This window comes from Oncorhynchus tshawytscha, linkage group LG12 (assembly GCF_018296145.1).
Source record: "Oncorhynchus tshawytscha isolate Ot180627B linkage group LG12, Otsh_v2.0, whole genome shotgun sequence".
Taxonomy (NCBI): Eukaryota; Metazoa; Chordata; class Actinopteri; order Salmoniformes; family Salmonidae; genus Oncorhynchus; species Oncorhynchus tshawytscha.
The window spans coordinates 22,432,317-22,454,151 of record NC_056440.1 but is presented as its reverse complement, the minus strand read 5'-3'; the positions used below and the strand labels follow the sequence as shown (position 1 = coordinate 22,454,151).

Genomic DNA, 21,835 nt, shown 5'->3' with positions numbered 1-21,835 from the left:
CATACCAGGTAAGGGACAGAGACCAAAATCCCACACACATGGCTCCTCATCTCTCCTTCTCCCTCCTCCTCCTCATCTTCTCCAGACTCGCAAGTAAGGGTATGTGTATATATGATCAAATGATCAGCATTGCTTTTAATCTGAAGATTATTACAAGGTTGGTTGCTGTTTCCTACTAAACATTGTAACTTTAAACACATTCTTCTTGCCAAGGTTGGGGTCAATTCATGAGTACATTTATAAAATTGACACCAACCCTGGTTCTTTTACTAAGAACCAAGCTTCTTTATCCCACATATTCCCCCAACAAAGTTAGTCTGCAAATCCAAACATTCAGTGAAGTGAAACAATAGTTGTTGTTTTTTATTAAACAATTTATTTCATTTTTTCATATTCAACACAAAAGAATCACACAATACACCAAACTATACAGGAGCCCATTGGGCCACAACCAATAAAATACAAAAATAATAACCAATAACACAAACCAACATCCCAAACAAACAGAAAAATACAAACAAAATACATAGGGAGATAATTTAATTTCTTCTGATAAGTGGTACTTCGTGGCCATGATATTCCTTTATGTAAAAACCAGAATCGTTCCCATATCTTTTTGGAGTCTGTATTATGTTTCTCGAGCCTTTTGGCAAACAAGATTTCATAGCATGTTTTTATCAACATAGTGAAACATCCCAATGGGCACACCACACCATTTCAATGTGGATATAACGTTGAAGATCTGACATGTTTTTTGTTGTTGTTGTTTTTTACCCCTTTTTCTCCCCAATTTCTTGTTACAGTCTTTCTCATCGCTGCAACTCCCATACGGACTCGGGAGAGGCAGCGGTTGAGAGCCGTGCGTACTCCGAAACACAACACAACCCAACCAAGCCAAACCGCACAGCTTCTTGACACAATGCCAATTAAATCCAGAAGCCAGCCACACCAATGTGTCAGAGGAAACACCGTACACCTGGCGACCATGTCAGAGTGCACTGCGCCCGAACCGAAGTGGTGCAGGAAAGGTGGCTCTTGTGTGAAGTGGAATTCTGGGACTTTAGATGGAACATTAGTGAAATTACAACAGATCAAGGATTCCACCAAAACAAATTTCTTATTGGTGATCATGAGTGGACTGAAGATAAGAAATACTGTCTGGTACTGGTGTAGTGTGGGAAACCTGAAGATGCCTGTTCACATCACAGTCGATCCACAAACCACAACCCAGATTTTCCCACCACTAGCACCAATGAGTGCAGAACAATCCTTTACTGTCAAGTGACATTTACTTTGTCTTTATGTTGTATAAAACATATGGGTCATGGATACTTATTGTTATTTTCATGTATATTAAGTTGATCCTGTGTCTTCCTGGAACACTGGTCAATGAATAATGCAATTATTTTTATCCCACAAAACAGGACAAATTCCAACCACTCAACAACCATCTGCCCCTCCAAACACGGACCCTTCAAACTCAAGAAGCTGAAGGGAGCGTTGAGATCGACTACCAGAGGTTACCACTCATTTAGCTTTATTTCTCACTTAGACCTACTCATGCCAAATTGATTACAGTAGTAGTTATTAAAATAAATATAGCCTATTAATTTCATTTTCAGATATTAACAAAAATTCATCTTGTATTTTGTTATTTACAGTATCCCTTCCTCCTGACTAGAATATATCTGTGCGTATCCAGTAATAAGTAGCTTTATTCTTATGTTGTTTATTCTGAACATAAACAGATTTATCTCCAATTTATCACAACTGTATAAACAATAAAATATTACTGTGATAATTTTAATCATCCATTTATCTGTGATATTTTATGGACTGTAGTTTACAGTTTAAACGTGTCTCTCCTTCAACAGTCCCATAACCTCGAGAGAACTATTCATTCCTCTGTGTCACATTCTGACCTTAGTTCTTTTGTTATGTCTTTGTTTTAGTATGGTCAGGGCGTGAGTTGGGTGGGTAGTCTATGTTCTTTTTTCTATGTTGTGGTTTTGTGTTTGGCCTGGTATGGTTCTCAATCAGAGGCAGGTGTCGTTCGTTGTCTCTGATTGAGAATCATACTTAGGTAGCCTTTTCCCACTTGTGTTTTGTGGGTGATTATTTTCTGTTCTGTGTTTTTCTTCACTGTTCAGGACTGTTAGTTTTGTCCAGTGTTCTTATTAAAACAATATGGACACTTACCATGCTGCGCATTGGTCTTCCACCCACAACGAGCGTTACACTCTGGGCATGTTGGCAGTGGTGATAGCTGGTGCTTTTGTCGCTTGGAAGATGTAAAGAAAGTTTATTTTACTATTGTTTTTAAACCTGATCAATTTCACTGAGTAAACAATATAATTGAATGAACTCTACAATTGTAAATGCATGAAAGTACAATTGAATGACCTCTGCACACATCCTCTGAAAAACATCTGTCTTCTCAGATTTAAAGTATCAGTAAGTACTACAATTGGAGAACATTTACATCTTTCTCTCTTTACTTCAGAGGCTGGAAAGGCCGAAGACCAGCCCACAAACACATCAGGGGTAAGTTATGCTACGTTATTCTAATATTTTCTAAAATGTTCTCTTCATATAGTCATTGACTCGATGGTTTTGGATGATCATCCAAATCTCTTAAGAGTATGCATTGCAGGTAAAATATTGAGAAGGGAACGTATGTTCAGTCATTTCGTTCTGTCATAATTCAATTCATCATTCACTATCTTTGTCTATAAATTACTTCCTATTAAATATATTAGTCGTGTCTAAAAGCAAAAACAGCAGTTTTTCAAAACACACTGTGACAAAGCAGAGCAGAAGTAGCTTGTTGATTTTCAGTGTGTATATAATAAACCTGTGACATCATGGAATAAGCTAAACTGACATCTTCAGCCATGTGGTACAGAAGTTTCCGGTAGAATCATTTGGCTTTAGCTTAGCCGACCATTGTGGTTTTGTGCTGCACCTACAGTATTTCATATCCTTACTCAAACTGCTTTTCTGTTCTTCTGTAGCCTGAGGCTGTACACTCTTTGAGTGGTAGAGTTCATATCTCAATGTTATCACAACCTGGTATAATAACACAGGCTTTACCCTAATGTTTTACCAAAAAGCCTTAGCCTTTTGTTTCCACCTCCACGGCCTGGGACTCACTAGGCCATGGCCTCAGTGGCCCTGCTTTCACTTGATGCCAAGGTCATGCCGCTGGGGCTTTTCTGGCGGCATTGGCAAAACAATGGCTAACTGTGAACATGAGTTTACAACTTCTCGGTTAACACCGTCTCACAAAGCAAATGTTTTGATTATAGAGGTTGTTGATTCTGCTTTTCACAAGTCCTCACTGTCAACCCTAGCTATGGAAACACAATTTCCCCAGCATCACATCAGGGTGTATACACTGGTGTTACAGTCGAAAAGCAGGATAAGGTTTTGTGAATACAGATCTGGTGCCTCATGCTTAACCCTGAGACCCACGGTTGGGTCTCACACTTCTTAGATAAAGATGGGCAGGTAAAGTGCCTTCAAAGAATTCATACCCTCTGAATATTGTAACGGGTGTCGTCGTCTGAGGAAGAATCGGACCAAAGCACAGCGTGGCCGTGTTCATGACTTTTATTGAACTGAACACAAACAAAAATAACGTGAATAAACGAAAGTCCTGTCAGGTGCAGAATACTAAAGAGGTAGCTTTTTCCCCACCTAAGTATGGTTCCCAATCAGAGACAACGATGGTCAGCTGTCCCTGATTGAGAACCGACCCCGGACTGGGGACCCTCGTTGTTGCGGGCCCGGACTGGAGACCGTCGCTGGAGGGAGGAGACGCAGAGACAGCGTGGGGCTGCCACAGGGCCCACCAGGCTGGGGAGACCTACAGGAGGCCTGGTGCATAGAGAAGGCACGGGATGAGGGGGAGCACTTGAGCTCTGCTGTGCAGCCTTGGCACCACTCCTCCAGGCTGAATGCCCACTTTAGAGTGCAGGCACAGGTCGAACCGGGCTGTGGGCGAGCACTGGAGATCTGGTGCTTACCACTTGCACCTCTCCACTTAGTTCTTAATGTTTTGTTTACTCAGTGTACTGTATATTATACATGCCCCTAAGCATGATGGGATGTTTTAATTGCTTAATTAACTCAGGAACCACACCTGTTTAATCACCTACTTTCAATATACTTTGTATCCCTTCCCAGTTTTCTAAACATACATGCTCTTGGCACAAAAAAAAGAACAATTGTAATCAGAGGCCTATTTAAAAGTATTTATGAAGTGTAGCCTAAAATGTTTTTCATCGTTTGGATCTAGGCTTGGGTCTCACAGAGGAGTTGTGGTGTTAACCTCCAGTTGTCTTTTTACCAGCAGGACTCATTTATTGACAATGATGACGTGAAATACAGCACCCTCATCCTAAAGAACATGACCTGACAAAGTACAGACCAGGGTAAGGCTGCTGCTGTTCAGATTAACTTTGTTGTCAGCTGTGTATTCTATCCATAGCCACACATTGTGTTAATAATTAAGCTACATACAGTAGAAGCAATACAAGTAAGGTTTGATTGTTTAAATATAATGTCATGTCTGTATCACAATTTATAACTTCTTTACACTATCAACTTCCAAACAACACATTCCATCATAGCAAAATTCATAGTCCTTTTTCACCAGTACTTGTCTGTCTGTTTCCCCACTCTAACAGGCAGCAGCTCCACCTGATGACAGCGTAGTCTACCGCACAGTAGCCTGTTAAGACAGGGCAGTGCTGCCTTCCACTTATTGTATGTAGACCTACCTGCACAGATGCTGTGACTCGTCAGAGAAAAGACAAGCTCATTATTTTAATTTGTCTTAAATATGTTTCCTTTTATTTTGCTTTTCAAACACAACAGCACCTGTCTATCGGTTGGGTTAAATGCAGAAATCAGATTTTGATTGGACCTTTGGCGCCATTGACCAATAAAGTAATCTTAATGATGAAATAGATTTTGCATTACAATACCATTGAGCAACGGTTGGTTGATAAAATATGCATATTTGTCAATAAGCTGTATATCATGTTCCAACTGGGTGCCTAATAAGCTACAATTAGCTACTCGATAATGGATGTTAGTGATTATTTTAGACACCTTCAACCATTTGCAATAGTCAATTGATTAGATCTTTGACCAGTGTAATTTTAGTTTAGTGATAATGATTGTTCCTAACCATTTATAAACAATCGTACTTGTTTTGCATAAGACATCATAATGACAGTAAAGCATCCGCATAGTTATACACACTGCAACCTTTATTTTATGGGGATACAGAAATAAAGGTTTTTCCCAGAGACATTTTGTTACAGTTCTGACAATACTGCAAATATTGTAGCTAGAATTTCTGATACGAGGTCGCAGTTTTATTTGACGACCGCCAGAGGGATTCAATGTTTTTCTGATAATTACAAAGGGGCGTGTGTCCGTTCATAACAGTTCGGGCAGCAACTTGTCTGCCATTTTTGACCTTTGAATGTATGTCATTTCCAAGCATAGGCTTATTTATACATAATTAGTTACAAAAAATAACAAGTAATATAAATGCAAAATACAATTATTTAATACGTGTTAGTAGACATCAATCCACAAAACGATGTCAAGTATCCTGTTTCTCGTCGGACACGTAAAATAATGGAACCCATTTAGCCACGTAGAAGCAGAACGAAGAGGCGTCTGAAAAAGGTTGGCTTTATAAACATTTTCTGTGCATTTCAACTATTGTCATGTCAGAAATAAATATTTTGGTTATTTATTAAACCTTTTAATTTCACAACCTGCATTGATTTATACATTACACGACTTCGTGAACTGGTGTGATATCGGGGTGTAGAACAATTATAGTCCCGTGTTAGCTATGTATGTGGTTAATGAATGTTAGATAACTAACGAGCAAACGTAACGTTAGGCTGTCTTTGCTTGATATGTTGAGACCGCGAACTAACTAGCTTGTTACTAACATTTTTAAAGGCCAGCCATCTTCATAACAGACACGTGTTTTACATGTCTTAACCAACTTGCCATATGATGTATGTTTAGCTGGCTAACTAGCTAACCACCCAGCTAAAGTTACCTTGTGTCGAGGCTGCTGCTGTCATTGCAGTTGGCTAGTTAGCAATAGTGTTAGCTGGCTACCTACAAGTTGGGAAATAAGCAAGGCAATGAATGTGTGGTAAAGCTGCCGAATAGCTATCTGTTTTTATACAAGACTGATTAGCCTTGTAGCTATTTGATTGCAATTTCAAAAGGCATAGTTAGTCAATGAATTTCGCTAGCTATATTTTTTTGTAACGTTAACTAAATCCACTTAGCTTGTTAGCTAGACAGCTTTAGCTATTGCTTAGTGGAGCTGTTCTTCCAGAACACATTCTTCCAGTTGGTCAGAACATTTTACCAAATCTATTGAAAATAAAGACCTTTATTACATTTTAGTGATTGGTTGTTCGCGAATGAACGGCTCATTTTTTGGTGAACCGAATGTGAAAGAGCCGTTCATTTGGCTCCTTCATTTGCATACTGTTACTATTGCTTTTTGAGATTATCTGCAGATAATTTATGGCCATTCCTCAATGCAGAAACAGTATAGTGAGGAGAGAGCCTCATTCTGGTCCAATCAATTATTTTACCGTGTGTTGCATTTAGTAAAAACATTTTTTTGCAGGCCATCTAATAATGTTGTAAAGAAAGAAGCATTGTCAATAAAGCAGTGCATTGGGAGCATAAACAGTGTGCGGGCCTTACTGTTCTTCACAAGTTTTCTTTATTAGCCCAGCACCTACGTTTTTAAGGATGTGCATATGACCAACAACTTTTCATATCATTTAGTCATATAAAAATGTATTTTAACTGACATTTCACTTACATAATGGTAGTCAACATTTTAGGCTTCAAATTAGAGATTCACAATTTGTTCATGGTTTTATGTCAATTTCTAAGCATTACTGAAGAGGTGTTTGGGAGCCAAATTAACAGCTCTTTTATGTGAACTGAGCCAAAGATTCCAGCTCACAGAAAAGACTCGGAATGTGCCCACCCCTAATACATTTTCAATGATATTAATAAATAATGCAGGCCACGCTTCTTTTTATTTGTCTACACCATCATGGTGGAAAATCCTGTCAGATTACGGCAAGTTTGCATTTAGATTACTCTCGTTGATCAGACTGAATACTTTATAATTGCCATTCTAACTAAACCTTAATGTTATACATTTTCAGGTGAGACCATTTTTTTGGGGTGTCCTTGGATGCTTGAATTGCATTGCGTTCAAGCTTTTACTCTGAACGAACGGGATGAAAAGGTTTTGAAAGGATTATAGCTACACCCTATGACTACCATATCCCTTCCATGGGCTCCAGTGCAACATCATTTTATTCTGTATGTGAATGGAAAACCACAACTCAGTCATTGCTGAGATGGAGACAACCAATGTAGAAATCCATCAACTAGACCTGATACCACAGTCCAAAGACGGTGGTGCTGATTCTGTGGTGAGTGACGCTCAGCTACTGAAGAAAGGAGGGCTGGACAAGCCGACAGCATCAGGGGATGTTCTTAATGGTGAGTTCCTACTAAATGCCCTAGCCTGCCCCTCAAGTGATGTGATTTGATTTGCTTTGTATTTTAATGTAGTAATTCTAGGCAAGCTGTCAGACTCTGAGCTACTGCTGACTGATTTAATAATTCCATCCTCTCATCAAACAATGGAGTGTGTTCTTCTTCAACCAGTTAATTGTAAGAGAACAATTTATTTCAAATGAGCCCTAAACTAACTTAAAGGATAGCAAAGCATAAGTGAATGTTTGTATTTTTTTCACATGACATAATTGTGAAAATATTGTTATTGTTGTGGGGAATCGGCAGTAATAGAAACTCTTTATATGGAGGGAAAACCTCTGTCTTCCGCCAGTATCTTTCCAAGCTGTGCATGACATGCTTGTGTGCGACCGGCCAGAGAAAAGGTCATTACTCGACCACCTCAGGGTATCGCTCTTTGTACTTATGTGTGCAATTGCAGAATTGTCTGGACACAGCTCTGAGCCTTGCCTCATAACTGACCCACATGCCACTCACTTCATAGTCACCTCAACTGCACTAAGGCATATTAGCATGCCGTTGTTATTCCTACACATCTCGCCTTCAATAAAAATGACAAAATGCACAGTATCAAACTGTTATTCTGGTTTGACAAAGCTTGATTGACCGGTTACCCGTGAAAGCCACAATAGACTTTAAGTAATTCAAAAGAGCCTTGCCTCCTAGTCCTTTTTTTTTAAAAACCTCAAGTATATCACAATCCACCCTCATTGTGTTGTGAAATGCAAAACTGGATGGATGTATGCTGGAAACTAAAGACCCCCCTCCCTCGTTGCAGGTTTTGTTAAGGCAGACGTGGTGCCAAATGGAGAACGAGTGGCAGAGGGCCTGCAGCCAGGCGCAGGAGGGGACGGCCGTCTAAATGGCCCCCTGCCGCCTCCGTCGCCCCCTGCTGCCCAGGGCACCAGCCCACCTGTCAGCCCCCAGTCCAAAGAGCCATCCCAAGGTGTGGCCGCTATCCCACCACCCATGCTAGAGAAGTCTGAGGGAGCTAGTGCTGAGGGCCCTGCTCACAAGGGTGACGCATTGCAGTCACTCAGACTGAGTATGCCTATGCAGGAGACTGAATTGTGTAAGCATACTGTAACCTGTACTTGCAGTGAGTGCCCCCTATTAACCACCTATTGCTCTGGGATGTTGCTTCAGAGGCTGACATATTTAGTTCCCCATCCCATATTTTAATTTCCTTGCCTGTGCTTACTACGCTCCCATTAAGAGAGGCATCCAGTGGATATGCGCTTTAGTGGTTTTAGCCGCTTACTTTGTTCAAACCCGTGGTCATTTAATTTCTTGATTTGGGTCTTGGAGCTTTTGTTGGGAACTTAGTGGCTGTATTTGAACTAATCCTTTACTTGTGTGGTTTGTTGTGAATGTTGTTTTGGATGATGGTCTAGGCTTACAGATACCATGATATGCAAAGTATTTTTTATTCTTTAAGTTTATTCGTTACATAACAGAATACAGCTTGTTTTATCTCAAGCTTTTTGTTGAATGTGAAAGGCTAACCACTCCCACATAGAATGTTTACAGTGTCACATTAACTATTTTATAGTGTCGGCCTCCCGGGTGGCGCAGTGGTCTAAGGCTGTGCCACCAGAGATTCTGGGTTCGAGCCCAGGCTCTGTCGCAGCCGGCCGCGACCGGGAGGCCCATGGGGCGGCGCACAATTGGCCCAGCGTCGTCTGGGTTAGGGAGGGTTTGACCGGTAGGGATATCCTTGTCTCATCGCGCACTAGCGACTCCTGTGGTAGGCCGGGCGCAGTGCACACTGACCAGGTCGCCAGGTGTACTGTGTTTCCTCCGACACATTGGTGCGGCTGGCTTCCGGGTTGGATGTGCATTGTGTCAAGAAGCAGTGCGGCTTGGTTGTGTTTTGGAGGACGCATGGCTCTCGACCTTCGCCTCTCTCGAGTCCGTTCGGGAGTTGCAGCGATGAGACAAGACTGTAACTACTACCAATTGGATACCACAAAATTGGGGAGAAAAAAGGGTTAAACTATTTTATAGTGTCATTTTCTGTTCCATTCATAGTGCATTCTGCTTTAAATGATGGTGCAATCAGGAAGTCCTCATGCTCACTTCTAAGTTGCACTGACTGACTGACTGACTGACACCTCATGGTTGATCATCAGCACACCTGGCCAATTGCAGTCAGAGAATCATCAATCAGGAATATCACCTGCTGTCTGTAAACTCACTAACCACGCAAGCCAAAAACAATCTGTTTGGATACTATTTTGTGTCAAACTTTACTAACCTGAAAATAAGATCTTGGAGTGGACTGACTAATAAATGGATTGAGTCTGACTCATATGGCATTGTTAGGACTGGGTTGCATGCAGCTTCACTCCTAACCATGGTGGATGGATAACAATTTCATACAAGCACTCTCGTTTCAAATTTTAAAATGGCTCTGAACTGTAGGGACGAACTAGTGTTAGCACACGTAGTTGGGGTTTCCTTCTAAAATGAATTGTTTGCTTGTATGACAATGTCCTAGGTATTGTTAACCTATTCTGTGTTGTATAGGGGTGTAGTGAGGGCCTTCTATTTCTTATGTTAAACCTGCTCTTCCTGTAGCTGACAAAGAGCCATCACTGGAGATGGAGAATGAGGAGAAGATCCGCCGTGATGCTCGCCGACGGCTGGAGGAGCAGCTCAAACAGTACAGAGTGCAAAGGCACAAGGAGACGGTGAGTGTGTGAACAGCATCAGTCACCAGGCATACATTCATCAGGATAAAGCTGTCAGTTACAAGCTGCACAGAGTTTAATTTAAAGTGGAAGTGTTCTCCCTATTATTTTTTGCATGGCAGGCCATAATACCTAGTTTTGTTGCTATCCACCACCTATAAAAATGATCCTCTATTAGTCTCAGTTGAATGGCCTGGTTTTTGAAGTCCTGAATGTTGGGTTGAAGTAGACTACGCCTTCTGCTCATTCTCATGCCACCTCGCTCTCCTCTTCCAGTCCTACCGCTCCACCCCAAAGAGCCGCAGTGGGTTCAGCACTCTGGACCCAGACCTCATGATGCACCCAGAGGTTCTTCCCCGGGCCAGCACCACCTCCATGACCACCGAGTACTCCTTCCTGCGAACCAGCGTCCCCCGGGGCCCTAAGCTGGGCAGCCTGGGCATTCCACCAGCCAAGGAAAGAAAGTCACGATCACCCCGCCCCAGCAAGATCCACTCACTGGCCGATTACAAGACCCTCGAGCCAGCAGGGGGCACTAGTGATGGTGGTGGGGTCAGAACGTTTGAAGGCTCTCTGGGGTCCAACCTGAGCTCTGTATCCACCCTGTCCGAGGTCAGCATGATGTCAGAGGTTGGCTCCGTGGAGATGACCTCTTTGGAGGCCCTGCTGGGGTCATCAATGTCTCTCCAGGACAACACCTCGGAAATGGATGCCGGCAGCGAGTCAGGTATGGGGTCGCGGCCTGGTGGAGATGGGGATGACAGCTCTACCTACAGCAGCGTGTCCACCTCCACCGGGGGCACTGGGACCTATGGCATGCTGGCTGAAGCAGTGGGCAGGCAGAGAGGAGGGAACTACATGGTGGAGGGCAGGGAGATAATTCCGGAGGCCATGGGCAACTTCCCATCACTGCAGGAGGTGCTGCAAGCTGCCAGCGATGAACAGCACCTGCTGGAGCAGGACAGGGAGGGGACCGGGGGACCACGCAGCCGCAGGGACAGCTTCTCCAGCAGGTACACCTGACCAGCACACAGCTCTTCTGTAATAGCACATAGCAACACATAGACTGACTGGTGTAGTACTAGTAAATAACATAAGCACATTGCTGTTGCATACTCAAGGTAAATAAACAAGGACGATAGTCAGCTTTTGGACACTGCTATTATACGATGAATCAGCATTACTTTCCAGTAATAATTTACAATTTAATTGGTGGAATTTGCTTGAATGTTCCAGTAGCACACAATTGGACAATTTCTTGTTTCCTGCTCAATTGGTTAATTTCCTGTAGTGTGTCATTGGAGAGCTCCGTGATGGGACATGACGAAATGCTCCAGGTTCTGAAGGAGAAGATGAGACTGGAGGGCCAGCTAGAGTCTCTGTCTTCTGAGGCCAACCAGGTAACTAACTAACACACGGGGTATGTCTATGATGGCTTATACTCTTAACATAGGATCAGCTAAGGTAATTACCACTCAACTTACCACATGTTGAGACTTACTTACTTTCACTGGGATAGCTAGGCTAACACCCTACAATCCCTCCCTGCACAAGCCATTGGGAATACTGGAGATCACTCCCTCACCCTCTTTCCCCGTATCCTCTCCAGGCTCTGAAAGAGAAGACTGAGCTCCAGGCCAAGCTGGCTACAGTCAATGCCCAGCTGCAGGCCCAGGTGGAGCAGTCCCATGCCAGCCAAGAGAAGCAGAGCTCCCTCAACAAGGAAGTGTCCACCCTGCGCCAGAGCTGCTTCCAGCTGGAGAGGGCCATGGTGGAGCTGCAGGGCAACCTGGAGAGCAAGAACGCTGGCCTGGCCTCACTGGGCAACGACCTGCAGGTGGCTGAGGAGCAATACCAGAGACTCATGGGGAAGGTAGAGGAGATGCAACAGAATGTGACCTCCAGGGATAACGCTGGTGAGTTGGATGGATGGATAGCCTAGTATGGGCATCATACTTTCACATCAGCATCTCCTCACAGTAATACTAATACAATATTGGGGTATTAATGATTGCAATACATTTGTCAAATTTGGTGAATTATTTCTTATGGTGGTGGTCTCCTTCAGTTCAGGAGTTGCGTCAGCAGATGGGTGGTCTCCAGACTCAGCTCCAGCAGGTCCAGCTAGAGCGCACCACCCTGCAGAGCAGGTTGAAGACCTCCCAGGCAGAGATCATCTCGCTGCAGCAGGTCCGCCAGTGGTACCAGCAGCAGCTAGCGCTGGCCCAAGAGGCTCGGGTCCGACTCCAGGGCGAAATGGCCAACATGCAGGTAAGGTTGTCTGTCTGTATCTTGCTTCTACTGAGTTGACATGTTACGGAGTTGATGTGTTGACTTGTTTTTTCCAGGCTGGGCAGATGACCCAGATTGGAGCCTTGGAGCACCTGAAGCTGGAGAACGTGACTCTGTCCCACCAGCTGACACAAACCCAGCATCGCTCAATCAAAGAGAAGGAGCGCATTGCTGTACAGCTACAGAGTATTGAGGTCTGTCCCCTTTTAAAATTATGAAAATACGATAGGTTGTGTGATTGGTGTTTATATTGTGTTATGGTTTGTTGATGAATTTTACTGAAAAAAAGTAAAAGATTTACTGACAAAAGAAAAGATGCAGCGTTAGAATTGAGGTTATTAAACAGTGTGTTCTTTGACCTCTCCCCTCCCTCTGACCCTAGGCTGACATGATGACCCAGGAAGCTGCCTATCAGCAGATACAGGATGCCAAGAGCATGGTGGAGGACGACCTTCAGCACAAACTGGACTTGTTTGAGGAGGAGCGAGAGCACTTACAGAAGCTGGCCAACACCGCCAGCTCTCTGGAGAGAGAACTAGAGCAGGTAAATAATTAATTGTGCAAATTAAGGTAATTTGCCACTCAGGGGAAGTTGTTTAAAATCAATGAAAGGAAGGGGTTTTACACACATCTACAAAAATATCAGGAGTGAGACAAAAACAAGTCCAATACGTAGAGAAAAAGTCCATGTCTGCTCACTGTTTTGCTATTTGGGAGCAACAGTTGCCTCATGTAACCACTCTCTGTGTCCCCCACAGATGAAGGTGACCCTATCCCAGAAGGACCTGCAGCTGGATGCCCTCCAGAAGGAGCATCTGGAGCTGATGAGACAGCTGACAGTCACTCAGGAGAGCCTTCACACCAAAGAGCAGTCCATCAACCAGCTGGAGGCCCGCTACCTCGAGCTGGAGGCTACGCTGGCAGAGCTGCAGACAGAGACCAACGCCAAGGATGAGAACATCCAGTACCTGCAGAATGAGAAGATCGTGCTGGAGGTGGCCCTCCAGGTGGCCAGAGCTGATAAAAGTCAGCTGGACGAGGGGGCGGAGAGGCTGGGGGAGGAGGTGCTGGTGGCCTCAGATGTCCTTGATCAGCTCAGGCAGGAGGTCCAAGTCAAATCCTCACAGGTGAGAAACAAACCACCATGGAGCCAGAGGGTCTAATCCCACTCTTCTATGGCTGTTGAGCAACATGTTTGCGCTTAAGTAGAAAGTGAACGTCATTTTCTTTTTAGATTGGATCTCTGCAGCAGGATAACGGCACCCTGAAGAAACAAGCTCAGAAATTGAAAGAGCAGTTCATGCAGCAAAAGGTGCTTGTCACTCCCTATCCTGTAACCCTTTGTTTTTGAAGGATTGTGTGTACACATGCACATTCACACACAGGACTCGTCTCTTTACACCTCTTCCCATTTGTCACCCATCAGGTGATGGTGGAGGCATATCGGCGGGATGCCAGCTCCAAGGAACAGCTCATCACCGAGCTGAAGTCAACTAAGAAGCGTCTGGTGTCAGAGGTGAAGGGACTGAAGCAGGAGCTGCTGGAGGCCCATGGGGAGAAACAGAAAGCTGAGCTGGAGCAGAGCCGGCTGCAGACGGAAGTGGTCCGGGTCCAGCAGCAAATGAACAGCCTGGAGAACCACCTGCAGTCTGTGCAGACCGAGAGGGATCAGCTGGAGTCTCAGATACAGGTTCATGACCCTGTCCTACACAAGCCTGACATTCTAGTAGCTCTTGGTTTTTCTTTGCATTACTCTCATGACAGTACTTGCATGACATCCCATTGCCTTACCTTGTCTTTCTTTTAAAAATGCAGTACTCTATATTTGATAGGCATTTGATTATAATCATTGTGTGTGTTTGATGTCCCTCCACAGTCCTTGCAGTTTGACCAGAGCCAGCTAGCAGCAGTGACGGAGGAGAATGAGGGCCTGAAGAAACAGGTGGACCTGATGCAGTCTGAAGCCAGGAAGTGAGACACACAAAATTTATACAGTCAGACAGACTTCTGTAACTAGCTTGGTTCCCATAGTACTGAACCAAACAGATTTACTATGAATCTGTGTAAATTGCATAAGAAACTCTTACTCAGACAGGATCTAATCAATTTTATTCAGATTGCTTTAGATGTGCACTAATGTGTCTAATTGTTTTATTTTCCTCTCTCAGGGCCATCTCAGAGCAGAAGGTGAGAATGAAGCGGCTGGGGACAGATTTGACCAGCGCGCAGAAGGATATGAAGGCCAAGCACAAGGCCTATGAGAACGCAGTGGGCATCCTGAGTCGCAGGCTCCAAGAGGCCCTGGCAGACAAGGAGACCACAGAGGCAGAGCTGGTCAAACTCAAGGCCCAGGTCTCAGGCGGCGGCAACAACCAAGCCCTGCAGGTACATTCAGTACTAACCTCATAATCAGGACCCAGAGTTTTTCCTGATCACATGACGACCAGGAACTAGGGTCCAGAGTTTGTTTCTGGTCAGATCATGTGGTCAGGAAAAACTTGTGGCCATACTAATAACAGATTACAGCACAACCGTAGCCAACTGTGATGTTTGAATGCTGATCTAAACCTCTTCCTTGTTCTAGGATAAGATTGAGGCTCTGCAGAGTGAACACCAGGCTGTGAGCCATAGCAAGGCCATGCTGGAGAAGGAGCTTCAGGAGGTCATCTCCCTCACCAGCACTGAGCTGGAAGAGTTACAGGAGAAAGTAATGGAGCTAGAAGATGAGGTGGGACAGTGGGCGATGACAACTAAATACACTATCCTGGCATCGAAACCGATTTTGCTACGTTTCACCATTGCTTTACATTGTCTAGTTTAATCAGGCTATAAGTACACCACCAGCCTGATGATGTGAGAGACTCTGGCAAATGACAATTAAGAGAAGATTACTTTATTGTCCATTGTCCACAAATGTCCAACAGAAATGTGTGTTTTACTATCCCAACCCCTCTGAAAATTACTCGCATCCAATGGTTCTTGTGCTTCTTAGATACCTTGATTGTAAAATCGTCTATCTTGTTTATCCATAGCTGCAGGAGGCGCGATGCTTCAAGAGGAGGATTAGACGACTGGAAGACGCCAACAAGAAATTATCCCTGGAGCTGGAGCATGAGAAAGGGAAGTTGACGGGACTAGGGCAGTCCCATAATGCACTGCGGGAGCATACCAATATTCTAGAGACTGCCCTGGCCAAGAGAGAGGCCGACCTGGTCCAGCTCAACCTCCAGGTGAAAGGCTTCAATCTTACATTCTCAGTTACTTCGATCACTGATCAATTAAATAGCTTTACCCATGTGGGTAGAGTAACACCATTTTGAGTCAGTGGTTGCTCTTTTTGATTTAAAAAGCTAACGAACTGATTGTTTTTTTTCTCTTCCTTGCCCTTCTCCACAGGTGCAAGCTGTACTAAAACGCAAAGAGGAGGAAGACCAGCAGATGAAACAGCTGGTCCAGACACTACAGGTCGCCTTGGAGAAAGAAAAAGCCAAAGTCAAGGACCTGAAAGAGCAGGTAAAGACACCTAACCCGACCCAGCCACAACATAGTCATTATCTGTCGTCATTAACACATTGTAACACATTATACACATACAAGCCCCTGAAGTGAAGGTGGCAGACTGGCCCAGCCACAACATAGTCATTACATTACCACATTGTAGCATACTGTAATGCACTCAATGAAGCCTTTGGAGACTGACTGTAAATGTGTGTTATGTCCACCAGGTGGCAGCAGCTAAGGCGGAGGCTGCCCACAACAGGCGGCATTACAGGGCAGCCATGCTGGAGCTGTGTGAGATCAAGAAGGACCTGCAGGCCAAAGAAGAGCTGGTCAAAGCCCTGCACAGCGAGGCACACAAACTACAGTGAGTCTCAATTTGCAGTTTATAGTTAATGAATAAGGCCTGGAATGATGCTGCGGTGTTTAACAGATTAAGAGAAGATTTTGATTAGCCTTATTAGTTGATGGAATCATTGGGGCATGCTCGGTCCTTGTATTTTAAGTAATAACCCTGTCTAGCTCCAAGTTATCTTTTAGTTTTTATCTTATGTCTCTCCTTGATTTTAACCCTGTTTCACCTTAACATCCTTTCCTTCCCCTCCATAGGGCTCAGGATGAGAAACACTCTCAGGAGGTGTCCAGGTTCCAGGAGGAGCTATCAGAGGCCCACTCCCAGCTCCAGATCCTCCAGAAACAGCTGGATGAACAGCTTAGCAAGCAGCCCCTCACCAATCAGGAGGTAGCTAGCTATACCACACAACGTTACGCAATAGACACAACCATGGTCCTGTTTAGTAGGGAGGAAATGTTTGAAACGGGGAGGTACTGCCTGAACTTTTGCAATAAGAACACACATTTCTGTTTTGAAATGGTGTGCCCTACTGAACACAACCCAGGACCTTGAATAAGGAAGTTGTTTGTTGAAAGAGACATCGGTCACTGACTCGACTATATTCTCCTCCAGGTTGAGGATTTGAAGTGGGAGGTGGAGCAGAGGCAGAGGGAGATCGAGGCCCAGAGACAGCAGCTGGAACTGGTGGAGCAGTGCAGCCAGAGCGAGCTGGACAGCCTGCAGACAGCTCTACAGGTACACACACACACAACCAGTGTACTGAGGAGGACAGAGCTGGCTAGCGCCACAGATCTAAGCCACAGAAGCATACTTTACGATCACCTTAACTCTGTCATTGTTCATTGTGTTGCCATTTTGTACCTGACTTTGCCTTGCTCTGCATTCTAGAGCATTAAGGTGGAGCTGGAGTCTGTGCAGGAGGAACTGAGCAGCACCAGAAAGGATAAGTTCATGCTGCAGGCCAAGGTGGGAGAGCTGAGGAACAGCATGAAGACTGTTCTGCTGCAGAACCAGCAGCTCAAACTGGACCTCAAACAGAACCGCCTCCGAAAGGTAAGCTACCTGGGACTGAAATGTTGCTACTTGGCCAAAACTGAGTTTGAAGAACAGGGTTAGGTGTGGCGCTGTTTTATTTTTACGTCAGTAGTAATCAGTGAATTCTGCTGAGGGGAGGACCGCTCTTAATAATGGCTGGAATGGAGCGACTGTAATGGCATCAAACAATGTTTGATGTATTTGATACCATTCCACCTTTTCTGCTCCAGCCATTACCACAAGCCCATCCTCCCCAATTAAGGTTCCACCAACCTCCTGTGGCAGTAATGTTATTTCAATATTGTTGGTGTGTTAAAGGTGCAATATGCAGAAATCTGTGCCATTTACTGGTTGCTAAAATTCTAATAGTTTGCCTAATTTCAGTTTGTGACAAAATAAGCAATGCATAGTGTAGAGAGTCATTGTACCATACAAACTGCTGTGAAATATATTTTCAATAACCCAAATGATTGTGTTTGAAGCTGGTGTACAAAACCGAAAGTAAGACTCAAAACTAAACTGGAGACCGGGAAGCGTAGAAATAGTGCACATAGAACAGATCAGCCGCTTCTTAGACTTGCTTTCAAAGGGTCTACCAAAAAGTTACATATTGCAGCTTTAAATGGGGAAAGGGTAGGTAGAACATACAACTCATCCAGCGCCTTCATGGCTTTGAGAAGACGCAGAATATCAAAGTGTAACATGGGTATGTGGGTTGATAAAGGGGTAGGTTAGTATTGTGGAGTAATTACAATGATGTTGATCCATCCTCAGTTTTCTCCTATCACAATCATTAAACTAACGGTTTATAAAGTCAACATTGGCCTCATGGTGAAATCCCTGAGGGGTTTCCTTCCTCTCCGATAATTGAGTTAGGATGGACTCCTGTATATTTAGTGACTGGGTGTATTGATACACCATCCAAAGTGTAATTAATAACTTCACCATGCTCCAAGGGATATTCAGTGTCTGCTTTTTATCACATTTTTACCCATCTACCAATAGGTGCCCATCGCGAGTCTTTGTGGTTGAATCTGTGTTTGAAATTCACTGCTCGAATGAGGGACCTTACAGATAATTCATTGTATGTGTGGGGAACAGAGATGAGGTAGTCATTCAAAAAGCATGTTAAACACTATTGCTGCACACAGAGTGAGTCCATGCAACTTATTTTACTTGTTAAGCAAATGTTTACTCTTTAACTTATTTAGGCTTGCCAACAAAGAGTACTTATTAACTCAAGACATTTCAGCTTTTTGTTTTTTTATTAATTTGTAAACATTTCTAAAAACATAATTCCCCTTCGACATTATGGGTGTATTGTGTGTAGGCCAGTGACTCAATTGCATTTGTAGTTCAGGCTATAGCACAGCAACATTTTGAGAAAGCTGAGGGTTTTGAATACTTTCTGAAGACACTCTTATCACAGTATGCTGAATTTTCTTTTTGTGCTGTATTCCTCATTGAGCAGCAGAGGATGGAGCCATCGAACCCATCAAATCCAGTGACCCCGGTGAAGATCCCAGACTGCCCTGTGCCTGCCTCCCTGCTGGATGAGTTGCTCAAGCCCTCTACCTCCGTCAACAAGGAGCCCCTCAATAACCTGCACAACTGTCTGCGCCAGCTCAAGTAAGAACTCACCATCATGTCTTCCTTTACCTTCTGGGAATGGAAAACCTGTTTTATTGGACTTTTGCTTATTATTGGTTATTGTACTGCAATGTTGAGGGAGCTAGCGCAGAAGCATTTCACTGCACCATTTATAGCAGTTGTAAACTGAGAATGGATAATATGCTTTTGTAGCTCATGTTACTCAAAATAGCTTGTGTGTTTTGTGATAACCATAATGAAAGACATAATAGGAATGTATGCATGAAATCCTTTACTCTAAAGTTATTTTTCTCACATGTGGATGGTGTATTATAATGATCTATTAGGAATCAAATGCCAGTACACTAAAGTGAATGTTGTGTGTTTCATGCAGGCATGAGATGGACAACCTTCAGAAACAAATGGAGGAGCACACAGTCACCGTGCACGAGTCCATGACGTCATGGACTAACGCAGAGGAGGAATTGACTCGACTGGGGGTGCCGCTGGAGAATGACTCCATAACATCTCCCCCTCTAAACCAGGTGGACCGTAATGGAGGAGTGGAGGAGGAGGCACAGCCATCGTAATGCAGCACTTTCTCAGGCAGACGCACAGAGTGGAGTTTTATCCACAAGGGCACTTTTCTTCTTTTTTTTCTCCATTTCTTATCAATTGCTGCCAACATTTGGCATTATTATCAGCACAGACAGTGGTTGGATAAAGTAATTTATACTTATACCATAGCTTTAATTTTTATTTGGACTTTGTCTATTTTTGTTATGGCTGTCATATTTATTTATTTACAATTCAGGAATGACAATATTGAATCTTAAATGACAGTGACAACTACATTGTTAGAGGATTCCACCAGTCTTTTGCTTTGAAGTCATAGACACCAAGTAAGGCCTATTCTCAAGTATCTTTCAAACAATACAAATTCACCAATACCCCAGTTTAATTATTGTAGCTAGAAGTTTGTTTACGCATACCGGTACTTTTGATATACTTTCTCATGCTCCGGTAAGATAAGTGAGACCGTTTTAAAGCCTGCAGAAATGGATAAGCATACTGTAGTCCCTCTTACTGTTCTTCCATTCCTCTGTGCCTGCGAATGAGAGGAGCCACTCATTCCATAAACTTACGTTGAAATCCAAATCGACCCTTAGTCCCTCAACTTAGACAATCCTGTAAATCTGATTGGATAAGTGTTAACAATATGGCAAAATGTTTACTAGGCCTATAGGAAGGCACGGTGAAGCAATAACCATATTCCACCTATTCCCCCTCTGATCTACACAAGTTTCTCAGGTTGTAGGCTAGGGATTGGTTTGGGATTTAGGGAATCATCTGGTGAAATGCCCCTATGGCTTTCAAACTGTTTGTGGTGAATCAATACCATTCTCCTTTTTAGTACGCCTCACATTTTGTTAATTTCATTGACATCAATCTATTTGGTTTTTAATTGCTTGTTCTTTTTTAAAGCTTGCTATCAACATATCATTGTGGGCTCTGCAACTTTGTGGAAACTTAATTCTTCTCAACTATGTATGAAATTGGGAGTTTAACTGGCTGGCTTGGACTGTAGTAATTTGTATGGCAAAGCCTTAATGAGGAGTATTTTGTATGCTGTTAAAGGACTAAATGTTATGAATGAACGTATCATTATTTCTGTTGAACGTGGGAGTGCAAGATGTAATGTAGGTTATGGTGTATGATTAAGCTGCTTGCAGTTCCAAACGGAATGGTTTAATGTTAAATATTTGGGTAGTCTCAACTGATGTTGCACAATTAAGGAGAAAGAACTTACTGTAACTGACTTTGAGGGAGGGGAAGGTGTAAGAACTATTACACAATGTTACTACTTCTGAGTGAGATGCACTCAAATGTATTACCTTTTGTTACTATGGTTTCATATTTACAGAATGCCCAACCCGCAATTGCTTGTTTAATTCCTTTTGAGGTTGATTTGCTCTCCAGGAAAACTGTTTTATTCTTTGCAGAGGTTAATATAATAGACTTCATTTTCTCTACTTTTTCCTATAATTGAATTACTTTATTAGATAATGATCAGTGTGATGAGCAAAAACATTTGAGAATGATATATGCAACTTGCAAAGCATATTTATTCAAACTGACAACTGTTAAAAGTCCAAATGTAGACCGCAATGGACATAAACTACAGCACATGCAGTTGTAATGTAACTGATGTTTTGTATGCCGTTAGACTCATGTCCAGACAACCTGTATCTTGCCAGTCAAAGTAAATTGACTATTTTTAACGACACTGTAATAACATGCTTATTACATATCTGCGAAGGGAAACCCTTTAGTCAAAGGGAAAGCTGTGTTCACTTGACTGGTAATAACTAATGGCGCTCCATACTGTGTTTTTGAAGAAGGGTTTGTAACAATCTGTTCGAACTTAGTTGACTTGGTGAATCCAACATTGACTATCTTCCACGCTACCTTTCACTGTTATCTATATATTTGAATACATAACCTTGCTTGGTACATGGAGCAGGGATAAATGAGTTCTGTACATAAAACTTGCTGTATTTGCTGTTCAATATATAAAATGTATATTGGGAGATATTGTATTTCTCATAAAGTTGCACTATTCATCAATTGTCCGTTATTTAATTCCCTAACATTTGATGGGTAGGCTGTAGTATTTATAATTGATTAGTCAAATGAATTGATCCGATGCTTAATTTTTTTTTCGAAACGGTCTTTTCCGAAGATGTCTTATATA

General features: G+C 43.1%; 1 protein-coding gene across 4 annotated transcripts; it reads left to right on the top strand.

Annotated features, from left to right (window-relative positions):
- Positions 1-2,117: 2,117 nt before the first annotated feature.
- On the top strand, positions 2,118-21,704 carry LOC112262713 (golgin subfamily A member 3). Of its 4 annotated transcripts, none has more exons than XM_024438432.2 (27): positions 2,118-2,291; positions 2,504-2,544; positions 4,358-4,436; positions 4,692-5,706; positions 7,239-7,581; positions 8,396-8,689; positions 10,198-10,310; positions 10,587-11,323; positions 11,602-11,710; positions 11,920-12,226; positions 12,379-12,581; positions 12,659-12,796; positions 12,985-13,146; positions 13,361-13,729; positions 13,837-13,914; positions 14,029-14,292; positions 14,479-14,573; positions 14,771-14,987; positions 15,187-15,330; positions 15,635-15,832; positions 15,999-16,115; positions 16,328-16,467; positions 16,710-16,842; positions 17,068-17,190; positions 17,344-17,508; positions 18,962-19,119; positions 19,475-21,704. In XM_024438432.2, the coding sequence occupies exons 5-27, from the start codon at positions 7,407-7,409 to the stop codon at positions 19,668-19,670; spliced, it is 4,635 nt and encodes a 1,544-aa protein (XP_024294200.1). In that variant the 5' UTR covers positions 2,118-2,291; positions 2,504-2,544; positions 4,358-4,436; positions 4,692-5,706; positions 7,239-7,406; the 3' UTR covers positions 19,671-21,704. The 4 variants fall into 4 exon arrangements, with proteins under 4 accessions (XP_024294200.1, XP_024294201.1, XP_024294199.1 ...); XM_024438433.2 differs by having other exon boundaries at positions 4,355-4,436; positions 8,396-8,563; XM_024438431.2 differs by having other exon boundaries at positions 4,355-4,436.
- Positions 21,705-21,835: the final 131 nt, after the last annotated feature.

What these genes read in the sequence shown, in the direction of transcription:
- LOC112262713 (XM_024438432.2), top strand. Translation starts at nt 7,407, where the DNA reads ATGGAAAACCACAACTCAGTCATTGCTGAGATGGAGACAACCAATGTA. An exon ending in GACCTCCAGGGATAACGCTG is followed by an intron (nt 12,227 to 12,378) that starts GTGAGTTGGATG and finishes GGTCTCCTTCAG; the next exon opens with TTCAGGAGTTGCGTCAGCAG. An exon ending in AGCCCCTCACCAATCAGGAG is followed by an intron (nt 16,843 to 17,067) that starts GTAGCTAGCTAT and finishes ATTCTCCTCCAG; the next exon opens with GTTGAGGATTTGAAGTGGGA.